We start from the raw sequence: 14823 nt of genomic DNA, 5'->3' as shown, positions 1-14823 counted from the left end.
GGCAGCGTGGCATGTTTATTCCAATATTAATCAAGCTGAACAGAGAAAATGTGTTGGACTCTATCAAAAGAAAGCTATAGCAAAGAAGACGATTATGTTTGTAATATTTATAAAAATTTGTAATGTGTCAGAAATGGATACCTATCAGCCACATAGTACCTATGAGAGACGTCGTTTCAAGCCTAGATTTGTCCTGTGAATGCTGTCAGAGCCTGGCACAGGAACTTGAAGTGGTGCAGGAAAGCTATAGAAAAGCATGTTTCAGCTTGCTACATTTCTGACTTACCTGGGCAAGCCTGGCTTCCCTTTGGTGATTGGATGAGGAGGTGAGATGCCTCTTAAACACATTAAAACTGAGAATGAAAGTGAATAAGATATTACTTCTCAATGGATTTCTAAATTAAAAGATGCTAAGTTTACTTTTCACCTCTTGAAAATCTCTTCAAAATTTAAAAGATGTATTTCGCCTCTGCCATAAATTCTGTCATTGTGTTGATCTCAGCAGTTTCAGCCAAGATAAAATGTTTCTGAAATGAGGGACTCAATCCATAAAATTTTAGGTTATTCTTAACTTATACTTAACTTTTCCATATACCTGTGAATAATATCCTTTTTGGAACCATGTCTGCACGTATTTATCTAAAGATTTACCTAAAGTCTAATTTTTAAGGCACTCAGCTCCCAGTAATTTCTGGATTTGTAGGCCATGAATTCTACGGATTTTGGTAGCTAAAGCAGTTTTCCAAGTTCCCTAATTCTGAGAGATGCTTTAGCTATTCAGTCAGTCTGCTGTTTCCTTACATATCTGGACATGGTAAGACGCATCTGATATTTCTTAAGTCCTAGGTTAAAGTTCTAGTGATCAGAGTCAACTTTCTTGATCAGATAAAAGTTTCTCAGTTGATTTCTGTTGTGAACCTGTAACTGTGAATAAGGATAACATTTTGGGGTTACATGGCCTTCCCTTTTCTGAGGCAGGCTTGCAGCAGCAGTTGTGTGGTGCTGTCACGGTAGCCAGCACGAACAGAAGGAGCTCTCCAACACAGGAAGATGTTTCTTTTATTTTTAAAAGGGTATCTGAGGAAAAGAAGAGAGGTTATAGTTATTTTACCGCAACTCTGGTGAAATCATTTACACTGAAGTCATGAATGAAGATAGTCCTGATAACCTTTAATTTACTTGAGTATACTAAGTGGAGACTTCAGATAGAGGTAACAGAAGCAGCACCCTAGCTCAGCAGGTCACGTACGCACAGCACTGAATATAAACTGCAGTCGGCTACTCGTGCAGCTGCAGTTAGGCCAGTATTTCCTTCTCTTGCCATATGACAAACCTTGGTGCGTTTAAGAACCTAATTAACCATTTTCCTCCTCTCTCTACGGCTTTGCTCCCTAGGCTTTCTCTCCCAGCTCGTCTACGACCGGCCAGTGACCGAGTGCATCCGAGCTGGACATTACGCAGCCAGCGTGATCATCAAGCGCTCAGGTTGCACCTTCCCAGAGAAGCCCGACTTCCACTGATGCTGGTGAATCCGAGGGATCAAGAGAAAATCCCATGTTGCCATGGGACCGCTGCCTAAATTCTTCCTCCTTCCCCTTCCTCGCCCTTCCAATTACCTGCATCAACGCTTCTGTACTTCTGTTCATTTTATCCTAAACAAAATATATATTTCTATGATATTTTCCTTTTCATACCACTATAATGTCTCACAAGTCTTAACTTTGGGAAAGAGTGCTAAGTGAAGCTTATTCTCTTCTCAACCTGGAGGAATTGTTCTGTTTACACAGATTGTAAGGAAGTCCCATGTAAATTACACTGCTGATTAACCCCACTAAAATACTGCTATTGAAATCTGTAGTTCGTGTCTGGCAATGGCCAAATCCTACTCAATTTACAGGAAATCAACAGACCTGAATTTTTGTCTTATAATGTTGTAATCCAGGAATAGTTCTTTGTAAATCAGTGGAGTCACACTAGTGTTAAGAGTGGTGTGAATATCCCAAGAATTTCCTTACATGTTTTAGTTTACACAGTCTGGCCATCAGATCCAGCCTGGCTCCCATGGAAGTGAATAGCTATTTTGTCAGTAATTTCAGGACATGATCCAGAGCTGATGACATGTATTAAGTGTCAGCCACTGATGTGGAATCCAGCTTTGGTCTGGCACTGTGTGAGAGCTGGTTCTGGCCGCTGCACTGTACATCCACGTTCATCTGTCAGGAGAGCTAGAAGGTAGGTACTTTCAGGGATTTCAGGGCAGAACCTGAATTGATGATGAAAACAGACATTTGGATAGATCCTATCTCCTCTTCGTAAGCTTTTTTAGAGGCTGTATTTAATTAAGGTACACATAGTGAAAATGAGGTACAGAAATATTTATGCAGGCTATATTGACAGGATATGCCAAACAGAATCTCTGAAACGCACATTTTTAAACTTTTAATTTACTTTGGATAATTAAGCAATATGGTGGATTTTGTTTGTATTTTCAGTATTCTAAGAGGTGATCTGACACTGCATTCATTACTTTGCTATGTAATTTGATACTGATAAATAAAAAATTGTCATACAGTTGCTACTGGCTTTTTATTGATATGTATCCAGCTTTCTTCCAGACATCTTACTGAAGCAGGAGCAGGAAGGGATGTTTAGCCCACTGCATAGATCTCTGCATTTTATCCGTGGCTCTCAGTGTCCAGGTAGATGTTTAGGAGTGAGCTCATCAGTAAGGAAGGTCCTATCAATGTGGTGTTGTACACAGCAGACATGAAAAATTAATGGCTGGAGTTCATCAGAGAGTGCCAAGTCGTGGTAGGTTTTGCATTTTACTGCAGAACGAGGAATGAGGGACTCGCAGGAACTGTCACATGCTCCTATGCCATTGGCATGTAACTCACTGCAAGGAGCATGGGGAGCAATAGGGATCCTGATTCCCTTCTTCACTTGGGCCACGATCTGCTTTGAAAAGGAGGAGAACAGGAGGAGAAAGGCTCTGTCTTCTTAAAGGTAATATGTTGGGATCCTGCATGAACATTATGGAGCTTCAAAGCAACTGCTCTGAGAACCCTCTTGAGGCTCTAGAGCTCCACTGACTCGAGCTAAAGTCACTGCATTTTAAGTATCATCTGTTCTTAAAGGACTCGGGCTTAACTGGTGCCAAGTAAATACACACACACTCTATATTTTGGCCAATAAAGTCATATACAATTATGTTAGACTTTCTGACCTCACAGTTTAGAGCTACAGAAGGCTGCTTGCGTGTTCAGGCCTTGTCTATCTGTGGACATACTCATGAACAGCTGTGTGCAAGTAAAACTTTTGTGCTTGCCTGTTTTCTGCCCATGTACTACTCTGAAGAGCTTTGGGCTCTACATTTCTCATATTCTTGAGATAGAAATACTTTCTAGTGTAGGAGACTGGGACGGTAATAAATACACTGGAGTAAAATGAAAGAGCAAGCAAAACAGGAAGACTAGTGTGTGCATTATCTTCAGGCTTTATAGGCTGATCAGTAGGATGCAATTTTTAACATCTCAGTTAATTTTTAATTCCTTAACTTGGTATATTTTAATCAAGAGAATCTGATGGGCAGAGATAAGAGATCTTGCAGTCATGCTATTAATGTATGTTCACATATATCCCACTAAGTTAACTGTATATGTTTGTCTGTCACTCAAGGAACTACATGTGATCTAATGAGTAAATCTGCTGTGTCCTTAGCTCTGCATCAGTGACACATTCCTTTTGTAACAACTTCATCACGTTTTAGCTAGATAACTGTGGCTTATTTAAAGTAGAATTTAAATATGTAAATGTTCTTTGCCAGTGGAACTAAAATACAATATAACTACTATAAAGGAAGGGAGATACATTAGAGTACATAAGATACACAAGACAAGATATTTAAAAAAAAAAGAAAAAAAGAAAAAAGGACTTAAAAAATCAAAAAGCCCATTTTTTGTTTCCAATTCAGGATGCAAGCGAGTCAAGTCAGAGGTTCCTGTCTGAGTTTTTCCACTGACGTGCTTGGTTAGCTTGGGCTCCTGACATTTGGCTCTGCGTGTCAGCTCCCAAGCATAATTTGAAGCCAGCAGGAGCAGCTGAAGAATAAACTGCTACCCAATTCATGGCAGGGCATCAGCGTCTGACCTGCTCTATTTAGCCATTCATTATTTCTCCAATATCTGTCAATGGATATTCTTGGATGATATATGGATACTCAGAAATGTATTGCCAAATCATGCTAAGTAACTTCAAACTGTACTGTCAGATTGCCTGATGATTCCATTCCAAATTCTTTTCAGCATCTTTAGACCTTTCCTGCTTTGCACTGATGAAGGGGTTTTGTCTGTATAGTGGATAATGGTGCCATCCTTAATCTTCTCTGTCACAAATATTCTTTATCTGTATTTGTCCCCTACCAACCTCTTCCACACAGAAGCATGTTAGAAAACTGGGCTTCCTGAAAAACAGGTTATTGGAAGAATTGCCTGTTACCAGACTGGGTAACTGAAGTGAGTCTGTCACTGGGCTTGAGCCATCATTGAAACACAAAGTTCTCAGTTGGGGTATTTTCAGGAAAACAAATACTAGAAATCCATCCAATCCACTCTAGGCAAGGAATGGGCAGTTATTCAGAAAATGAAATATTAAAGAGCTGAGAATAAGGGCTAGGAATCAGAAAATAAAGGTTATTTTTTCCATTCCTGCTAATGATTCACTTTGCGATTTTAGGCCAATTACTTTTTTCTCTAAACCTCTTTTTTCTCTGTAAAGAAAATGTTAAGCTCAAGAAGACAGTAAATTCAAGAGATTAAACTCATAAGAATTTAAGTAGGGCAGTATCAGCCACATCTCTACCTGTACTCACTGCTGACCTTTTAATTATTTTAATTTCCTCTTTTGAATATGAAATAATTTCAAACTGTTTGTTTGCCCTTTAAAAATAGTGCTAGTAAAAATAATGTTAGTAGTTACTGCTCGTTTGGGGGTTAAAAGAAATAAGGAAAAGGAGGGGAAAGGGAAGAAAAAGAAGCTTTACTGTAAAATATGCTACATGAAAATGACAATAGAAATGCAGACTGTTTTAAGATGACAAGTATGGGAACAATCTTTAATTTAAAAGGTCTTATCCACAGTTTTCATAAGGAAATGTTAATTAAAAGTGTGGTGATATGTTTGGGATTTAAAGGAAATCATTCTGCAAAGGATTTATAGCAATCACAGCTCCAGAGCATTAGGATTACAGATCCTTGTGCTGTTCCTTTTCAGTGATCATGTGATTGGCCTGTTGTTAAATATAGCTCCCATTTAGTGAATTGAGACAGGCATGGGAAAGGTAGGGATAGTTGCTTTTAACCAGCGGGATTTCAGAGGTGTTGGAGATTATACAATTCATTAGTTTTTACATAAGATCAAAGGGAAAGAGGACATCTTAATTTGGGCACCAACTGCTCCTGTCTGAAAGTCTCGCAGATTAAATGGAGAGTGAACATGTGCAGTGCTAACTGCTTGTAGGAGAGCATGAGCCTTTTGTTTTATATCTCACCAACTCATTGTTCCCTTCCTGGAGATAATTCTCACGCTTAAGTCCTTCTGAGATAGTTATGTCTATTGTGAATAGTTCAGCAACCTACTGGCTCAGAGGTTAGTGCCTAAGCATCTTTCCCTTGCTCTAATCCCCTGCAAGGTTTTTTTTTTTTTTTTTTTTTTCTTCTTCTGAGCAGTGTTGTTAATCTAAAATGACTGCTAACTGACTCTGTGAATAATGTCAAACATTATTCATTATGTGCTTTAAATGCTTCCTGCAGAGGCCAAAATAAATTTTGCTTTTTAAAAGCAGACCACAAGGAGTGCCTATGTAGGATATTTCCTAAAAGATTAGGTTTTAAAATAGCAGTTAAGATGTCGAGGTGAACATTGCACTCAGAACAAAGTTTCACAATTTTACCAAGCAGGGACATAGAAAATGGACAACCCTCAGCTACCAAACCCACTTTTCAAACAAATGTCTGTGCCCTGCTCCGGTGCGAGAGGGTGAGCACTGTTGCATGTGAGGAGAGATTCTCTTATAAAGACATGCAATAAGCATAAACATAATTGAAAACTGCAGTGAGTCTTTTGTGCCTTTTTTTTTCCAGGTGTCACTGGTGTTGGCGTAAAGGGGAAGCTTTTGTTTGTGTCAATGGCACTGACAGGCCCTGCACGCGTAATGACAGAATGGGAAGAGACAGACAGATAGATTTGAATAGCAATAAGATGGGTCTCCTTCCAGTGTGAAAAGAGCATGGGATTCATGTGTACTGAGATGAAGCATAGCCTTGCTGCACAGTGCAAATATTTAATGCTGTTCTAACTATCCCTTGGTTATTGGAGTGTGACAGTTAATAGCCATCAGCTGCCAAACCCGTTGAACAGTCTAGTTCCCTAAAAAAGAAAATGAAAAGTTTAAAAATGAAGCCAAGTCAGACTAGAAACCCGCAAATCATAAATGTGCTACAGCTTAGCAGGCAGATCATCTCCAAAGTTCAGAGCAATGTCAAGCTGAGCTGCTTCTCAAACGAGAGGAGGATGGAGGACGTCTGTGTCCGTCCCAGCTTTGCCAGGCACTCACCAGCAGGCTCTGCCGGCCTCTGCCTTCCACCACCCTGCTGCTCCCGGGTGATGTTTCCAAAGGAGTTTGAGCAAAAGCTGGAATGAAGAAAAAAAAAAAACACATTTCATCCTTCTGGCTCAAATATCCCAATGCAGCGGTGCAGCATAAATGCACTGATGGCCTTTCTGGCTAGGGTGCCATTGGGGATATTAATAGAAGTGTAAAAAATTGCCCCCAAAGAGATATGACTGTGGAATAACAGTAGCATATATGACAGTGTTTCAAGAAAGAGATTCAGCTTAAAAAAATGCCCTCATTCTACTTATTTTTGTTCTCAGTAATGCTAGTAATAACACATCACTTCACTGCAGTTAAGAATTGCTGGGTTTTGAGGGCTCCTGCTTTCGGGGGCCTTGGGGTGGTTGGTTTCTCTCTTTCCCTATAGATTTGCTGCCTGTTCTCACCCTGCAGCTGTGGGTACCCAGAGTGGGCAGGGACTGGCCGGGGCTCCTCCGGGGCCTGTCACCTTGGCTGGCACCCAGCTTTCACAGCAAGGCAAGAGGAGGGAAGAGAAATAACAGGGAGGCAAGCAAAGGTGCAAAATCTGTACTAACCAGCAAAGTGTCTCATGGGTAACGTTCAAATTACTGCAAACTCAATTTCTTAAAGTGACTTGGCTTGCAAGTTGATCTTAACTCCTTCAGTTTCTCATCTTCATATTAATATCTGCAGCAGATACTCCACTAAACCACCCCATATTGCTCATCTGCTGTTTGGGCAATGCTTGCTTTAAACTATAGAACCATTTGTTTCCTTTAGATTTCTTTCATTCCCGCAGTACTTCTCCACAAACCCACCTCCTGACCCCAGCTGTATTCACAAAAAGAATAGGTTTGGGGTTTTTTTTTCTTTAAAGTCTGTGGAGAGTTACCATTCACAATGGGTTTTCCCTCAAATTAGACTGTTGTTATCTCTCTGGATTATCAAATTATAGAAGAAGTAAGGGATCCACGTTTGAGATAGTCTCAGGAAATCAGCTCTTAGCAGAACCATTAATGGACCTCACAAAATAACTCAGGTAACTTGCAGAATTTCTGGGGGCATTGCATAAACCCATCATGTGGATAGACCTATTTTAGTCTTGCCTGTCTTAAAGCATAGCCAGCTGCTGTGGCTGTCTTGCAGGGTAAGGACAAAGTAGGTTTCTATTCATCTCCCAAGGTCAGTACAAAAACAACCACATTTTATGTCTGATAGTGCAAAGCATTTAACAGTGCAACTTTTGTATTCTGTAAATGGCCAGAGATTTCACAGCATGAACACCCTGGATTTGGGGAAGGTTGTGCTCCAATCACATAGCGATTTGTATGTATCATGAATATACACATTATGCATTTCATCACTTAAAATTAGTAATAAAATAGCCTCTTGAGGCTTTATGTTTATTATGCATCACAGTGTTTTGTTACAAAGCAAGACTGTGGATTTGCAAAAGACTTTTGGACTTGCAAGAAACAAGATTTTTACCAAGTAACCTGGTAAATTCAGGCGTGGGAGTGGGAGTCACAAATTTGGTATGACTTGTCATAATACACTTATTATAGAAATTTATTCCAGCTGAGAAGCTAGCCCTTCCACCTCCCAGCAGCAGCTGCTTAAATTGGAATATAGACATAGTAAGATATTTGAGTTTCCCTGAGGCTCAGAGCTCAGCCCTGAAAGGAAGCCTCACATCTTGTTGTCTAAAACAGAAAAGGTAAACAGCAGGGCATTTGGGTATTAATTTGCACCATATCAGTTACAGCTTTGTGGTTTGTCTTGATGTGCACAAGTTGCCTTTAATACTGCACCATCTCGAACAGCCTCTGTAGGCCACATCTGTGCACCTGTGCCTGGCACAGTGTTGATCGTGCCTGTCATGTCACAAGTAGTATGTCCTATTTGACCCATCCCTGCAACCTTTTTCTTTGTGACCTCGTTTTTCTGCCATGGGGTGGACATCTTCCCCATGTCCCCATTCCTACCCTCTAAGACACCAGGTACCCTGAAAATTCATTCACTCTTGCTGAACTGGTTAGGGAACTACTCCTTGCTAAAAAGGCCAGCGGGATTTGTAACGATCCCCCGGTTGAGGATCTCATGCCTATACCTCTTTCCATGTTTCCTGCTGCAGGGAGATGTCTTCTCTGTACTGGGCAAGCAGGCGGCCTACTGAAGGACTAGCCACTGTCCAGTAACTATCTTTAATTCTTGATCTTTAGTTTTCCTCAGACATAACCACCCCATGTACCGGTCCATGTTAACACTGATATTCAGTGCGACTGAGCACGGAGCATTTGGCCTTGCGGCTGGATGAAGTTGTGTGGTACAGGGAGCAGGAAGGATCACCAGGGCCTTGCGTTGCTCCCGCCCCAACTCCAGTGACAACAGGGAACTAAACACAAATGCCTGTTGCACAGATCTCTCGCCTCTCAACTCTGCTCATTTAGCTCAGCTTAATGATTCTTTTTGGCTGCCTCTTCCCTTCTAAACTGTAGCTGTGAATATTCATCTTTTAAAAGCAAAGCACCATAGAAGTGGGCCTTCATACAGGACTCTCGCCGGCTGCCGCTCCTGCTGACAAAAAAGACTGTAAGAAGCAAGAATTTGAATAAAGGACAAACGTCACATATGCTGTGTGCTATGGAGGACAAATGCTGAATACAAAATATGTTTAATTGCTGAGTTAATTATCTCACTAAAGTCTAAATGTTGTTTTTCGGCACTCCCCCCCTCACTCAGTTGTTTACTTTTATCAGTTAGAAAATAAAAAATCAATGTCATGAAAAACATAATTATATTCCTACTAATCTGGAGTGTTTTCTCATTTGAGTACTGCAGTCTGATGCGTTTTATCACTTTTCATCAGATTATAGCAGTGGAAATTGCCAGCTAAAAGCTATGGCTTTAGAGCAAAAAAAAGGGGAAGAAGAAAATCCACCCCAAAGCCATGTGCCTTCCCAATCAAATCTTATTTCTAATGACAAAGCTTCTGTGATTTCCTTTTTGACAATACATGAATAGCTAGTGAATAATTGGTTCAACAGGAGCTTCATTAAAGTCCAAGAGAGAAAACAGGATCTTTCATGTGAATAATTTGGAATGATTGGGTGAAGATGAGACATTATTATAAGGCTGCCTTCTGCTCTGCAATCAGAAATATGCAGCCTGTGCCTTGCTGAAGTGTGAACACATTTTGTAAACAGGTCTAGCTACTCCCAAGTGGGAGATGATCTTCGTATGTAGGGAGATGACTTTCCGGTTGCTACTGTTTCAGGATTAAATGCACCCCTACTCTACACACAAGCTAAATAATCAGGCTTTGTCTAGGGAGCTCAGCTGGGGACACATCTGCCCCCCAGCAGCTGGAGCAGGCTTTGGCGGGAGCCTTGGGGCTTCTCTCCGTCTCTGCAGCGCAAGGGGTAGTCACACCACTGTCCCCACAGCGCCCAGGCGCTGCGGCTGCCTCGCTGCGCGGGCACGCGGGCTGAGCGCTCGGCCTGCTCCGCTGCTGCGGCTGTCCCGGGGCCGAAAAGCAGAGAGATCTGGGCAGATGCTCAGCAGAGTGGATGTTATCCGACGTGTGGGCAGCTGGGAGCACGTGAGCCCGTGTCAAACAGTTATCTCACGGTGAACCACTACCTCCTGATACCGTTGTAATGAGGCCCATGGAGCAGGGCAGGCCAGCGCAGCAGGGTCCGGCCAGCAGAACGTGCGGTTGCACAAATCACCACCGGGTGAGTTGGTAAAGACGAAACGAGCAGAAACGAGCTATGCATTTCAGACAGTGACTCAGCATTGGGACTGAGACTGAAATCCCTATAAAGATGGACCAATTTGGGAAATTCATTTCTGGATCTGGGATCCCTCTGTAGTGACTAGAGGCCAGGCCTGCCAAGCGTGAGTGTTTCTGATTGAGGACAACCAACTTCACCAGTCTGCGTGGGTTTTCATGTGCCTTCAGATTATCATATGCATTGTAAACTCTCGATGCACCTCAGATTTTAACAAATGAGCATTTTTTAAAGGAAAGAACAGTTATTTTGTTTATGCTGTAATAACAGATGCTTCAACTCACACGAAAAATCATTCAGTAGTTCTGGCAGCCCCTGAACAGGGTAGCCTGACTGCAGCTGGCTTAGATGGCTGTTACTGCAGAGCATAAACCTGCTATGAGCACGCCCAGGGCAGGGTAGACATCTCCTTGTCTGCACTTCTGAGGATAATAAAGCCTTTTTCAGTATGTCTTCTTAAGACGTCACCTGTGAAGCTTTAAAATTTCTAGCGAAGGCCCAGAGATAACCTCTGAGGATCATCAAGATCATATATGTATCTGTGGACACACATGTTCTTATGCCTATCTGCCTCCTCCCCTCTGTCTGTCTTGACAGAAATCAAGAATCAGGTAGTCAACTTTCATCCAGTATTTCCACTAGAGCTGAACACTGTTATGCTAACATACAGAGACATGCACTATCTGCCAGAATTCAGTTAATTCCTGCCAAATTAGTGACTGTAATAAATAAAAACAACAACAACAATATTGAACATGATCTTTCTCCTCTAGGCAGTGAACAAAGCAGTTACCAACTCAGCGGCTCATGGTCTGATGTCAAGTGACTGCAGCTCAGCCAACTCAGAAGGGCTGAAGAATCTACATACAGCAGAGGAGATTCACTGCAGGGTGACTTGCAGAGTGAAAAGCAAGTTTCATTTGCCATGAGCACACATTTACACAGACAACTGCTATGCTGAGGTGTCCCCTTACCCAGCTGAAGCTCCTCACCCATATATGTTTGAAATTTTGTGTCACACTTGCCCTACAAAACTGAGAGTCTACTTTTTAAACCATTTACCCAGTCTCTTACCACAGGTCTTCATGTGGCTGGTCAGCAGAGCATGCATTGCTAGCATTAAACATGGGAGACATTTGGGAGATGGGACCTAGCAATATCAACATAAAAATATGGAAAACATCAATAAATCTAGGGCATGTAGCAACAGTGAGCAGAATCCTGTAAATGGTTCTGCCCATTGTTACCAAATAGGAAATATTTGTCTCTGCTCTTCCACAGAGCATCTTTACAATGGCAGCTGCTGCGTGAGCTGCTCTTTGGGTTGCTGGAGAAGTGAGCAGCATTCTGAGGAAATAAACACATAGGCAGGTGTGCAACCATGCACATTTGCTCTTTTCTGAGGGCAGGAGAGGGGGGTTGTAATTAGCAGACACATGTTTAAATTTTTAATTAAGAGTTTTAATGGATTGTTCACCGCCTACCAGAACACACATGCTCTTACTTTCTCACTCTCGGGCTGAGTTCCTAAGGAAACTTGGCTGAGTCAGTCACGCTGCTCGCCAGCCCGGCAGTCATCCCTCCTAATCAGTGCTGAACTCTGGGGGTCACAACAGCAAACACCACTTTTCTGCTAGAGTCAGGACTGTATTGCACCACAACGACAGGAAAAGGCCCGAGCAGCCACTACAGCAGTTTTGCCACAGGCTCAGAAAGAGCCCATTCAGGAGCAGATCCCAGTTCTCCAGCAGAAGCAGCTGATGGGAGAGGGCGAGTGTGAAAGGAAAGCAGGAGAAGGTGGAAAAAAAAAAAAAAAAAGACAGTGTCCTGACATGTTGGCCACAGCTTCCCTGGAATCCCTCTGACATGTTGTCTGAAGCAGATATTTTAGTCTCCTGACACTTGCTGGAGCTGTGATGTTCTGCGTGGTGCCAGGGTGATAAAGGTCTCAGCTGGCATTTCCCTATCGCTGCCTGGGCTTGCTGAGGGTGCAGCAGGGCATGTAGCAGACAAGTCTATAGGACTGCAACAGTCAAAAGTGCCACTCCTCACACACCTTGTTTGCTTCTGCTTCATGAATTAATCGTGTTTGGTTCCAGAATTACTCTAAATAGAGTGGGTTTACAGGTATATAAGGGTCCGAGGAGTAAGGGAAAAAAAAAAAAAGAGTTCTCAAAGTTTCTAACACTATCTTTCATTGCTGGGAGAGGAAACGATGTTAGACTATTAATTTTGCTGCCTCCGTGGTTCAATAGTGTAAGTGGTGGGCTGGATTCCTGGCTGATTCTACTATTTTTAGCTCTTCTGTGAAGGACGATGGACATTTCCAGAAGATAAGTGTCTTTAAAAGGTACAGAGACTCTGGAAGAAACAGCCTGTCAGGGAGCAGCGAGGGCCGGACACTCCTCGAGGGATGGTGAGCTGGGAGATACGGGGACCCAGCAGCACGCTGTGTTCTGCAAAACAAACTGCTGGGGAACTCCGAGCCCTAACCTGCAAGAAGATCTTATCCACGCCTGGGATCGCTCTATTTGTTTTGATTTTTGCACTGCAATGTACCACAGTGAGGCTACAAAGGAGCTATTTGACACCTATTGCTGACAAGTTTTTCTGCACCATTCACCAAAGCAATGTTTTGCCTGCCTTCTGCAGGCATTTACTGCATTAATTGCCCATATACAGTTTACACTTCATTTTTGTTAGTGTTGCATTCTCACTTTATGGGTAATTTTGGTTATGAATTCCTTCTCACTGACTTGCCTGCAGTTTACCTTTCAATCTGCACCAGTTATTCCCCATTTGGAGGAGGGTCTAGCGAGAGCTCAACAGTTGTGTTGGGCTATCAGTTTCCGTTGGAAGTCCTGCTTAAATTCAAGGGCACAACATATCCCTCAAGGACTTTCCCACAGTTGGGTTCGGATCTGTCAGAGCTGCTGTTTGAATGGAGGCAGCAAGTCTCTTGTTCAGACTTAGCAGTTATGAGCACATCTGCAAAAGGCTGCAAAAGGATCTCCACTCCAAGCAAACAAGACCCAGCCTGAGTCTGGTTAGAGAAACAATCTTGGAGTCCTAGCATCTACCCACAGAAAATAAAAAACCAAAACTCTTTCATAGATAAATCAGTGATTTTATGCAAATGTTGTAGGAGCAGAATGACATTGTTAATGTTGTGACTGTTATCAATTCGGTTGGGGATTATAATTTTGGCCTTCATCTTGTTATTGCAATTTTTACTGGTAAATTCTTTGTTTTATTTTGTTTATATTACTTTCTATCTTATATGTAAAACCATAATAGCATGTCACTACACTAAAAGTATGTGTATATATGCATGAACAAGCATGTGTGTATAGCTCTATACACGTTTTGTCTGTTTTTTAACACAGACATTGCATTCTTAAAATTTTTTAAGGTGGTGCCAGGTTTTCAAGATCCAGCCCTGAAATAGATTAATTTAGGATTAAAATTATTGGATTCATAGAAGAATTCTAATACAGAACAGTAAAACACAGACCTTTTACTCTTGCTAGCTCTTGCTGGCTCCAGTGCAGCACTTCCACAGGGTCCTGACTTCACTGGGACTACAAACAGCTTGGGAATACCGTGTGTCTATACACCAGGGTCCTAGGGCACTGACAGCCCTGAACAAACAGCCTTGAGCAGCCTCACGTGGGGCTCCCTCTCACAGCCCTGCTCTGAGCCCGTGCGCCCCGCTGCAGGTCAGCCCAAAGAGTTCTGCTCTCCACCTGTGTCACAGCTATCTCTGGGCCTGCCTGGGGGTTCTTCTTGGTTCAGACTCTGACCCACGGGCTGCCTTGCTGGGTTGGTAATTCAGACCTGCCATGTTACTATGGGTGGCAGTCACTGGACTTCGTCCTGACCTGTGGATTGACTTCCCGTCTTGCCTTTGGGCCTGTCTAAATGTCATGACTTTGCCTGGTGATACCTGGACTCCTGGTTGAGCCTGGCCGTGGTCGCTGGATCTGCCCTGCTCACCTTGCTCTGGTACTGTGGGACAGGGCCCTACCAGCTCCTCACCCCTTAGTGGGCAGCTGGCCCTTGCTGCTCCCTAATGCTTTGCTGCGTGTGTCCAAAAAGGTGAAATTAAGAAATGGGCTACAAACTATCAAGGAATGTTGTTAATAATGCAAACTATGACTCAGCACCTATGCTATCAGCAGGAAGAAGGTGTCACATGAAGGATTTCTTCTAGAATGCCTCAGACCCTGCTTCCACAGTGTGAAATATTGATCATGAATTAATTAGAAACAATTCAGTTGCATGATTATAAAATTGTTTTTATTTCCATGAATGGATGAAATTCATCCATCTCTATCTCAAGAGCTGGAATTCGTCCTTGAATTGGATTTAGGGCCTCCTGAGTTTTGTTTTCTC

The 14823-nt window shown here is 42.4% G+C and overlaps 1 protein-coding gene across 2 annotated transcripts in view; it reads left to right on the top strand.

The window, feature by feature from the left end:
• ADK (adenosine kinase) overlaps positions 1–2573 on the top strand; it is a 258310-nt gene extending 255737 nt beyond the window's left edge. For both annotated transcript variants that reach the window (XM_088526442.1, XM_088526443.1), the window contains exon 11: positions 1396–2573. In XM_088526442.1, the coding sequence (XP_088382568.1) occupies positions 1396–1520 (125 nt within the window). In that variant the 3' untranslated portion in view covers positions 1521–2573. The remainder of the gene's footprint in view (positions 1–1395) is intronic.
• Positions 2574–14823: the final 12250 nt, after the last annotated feature.

Source organism: Tinamus guttatus, unplaced genomic scaffold, assembly GCF_059628265.1.
Source record: "Tinamus guttatus ecotype Peru unplaced genomic scaffold, ASM5962826v1 Tinamus_guttatus_pri_ptg000246l, whole genome shotgun sequence".
NCBI lineage: Eukaryota > Metazoa > Chordata > Aves > Tinamiformes > Tinamidae > Tinamus > Tinamus guttatus.
This window is presented reverse-complemented; position numbering and strand designations above follow the sequence as displayed.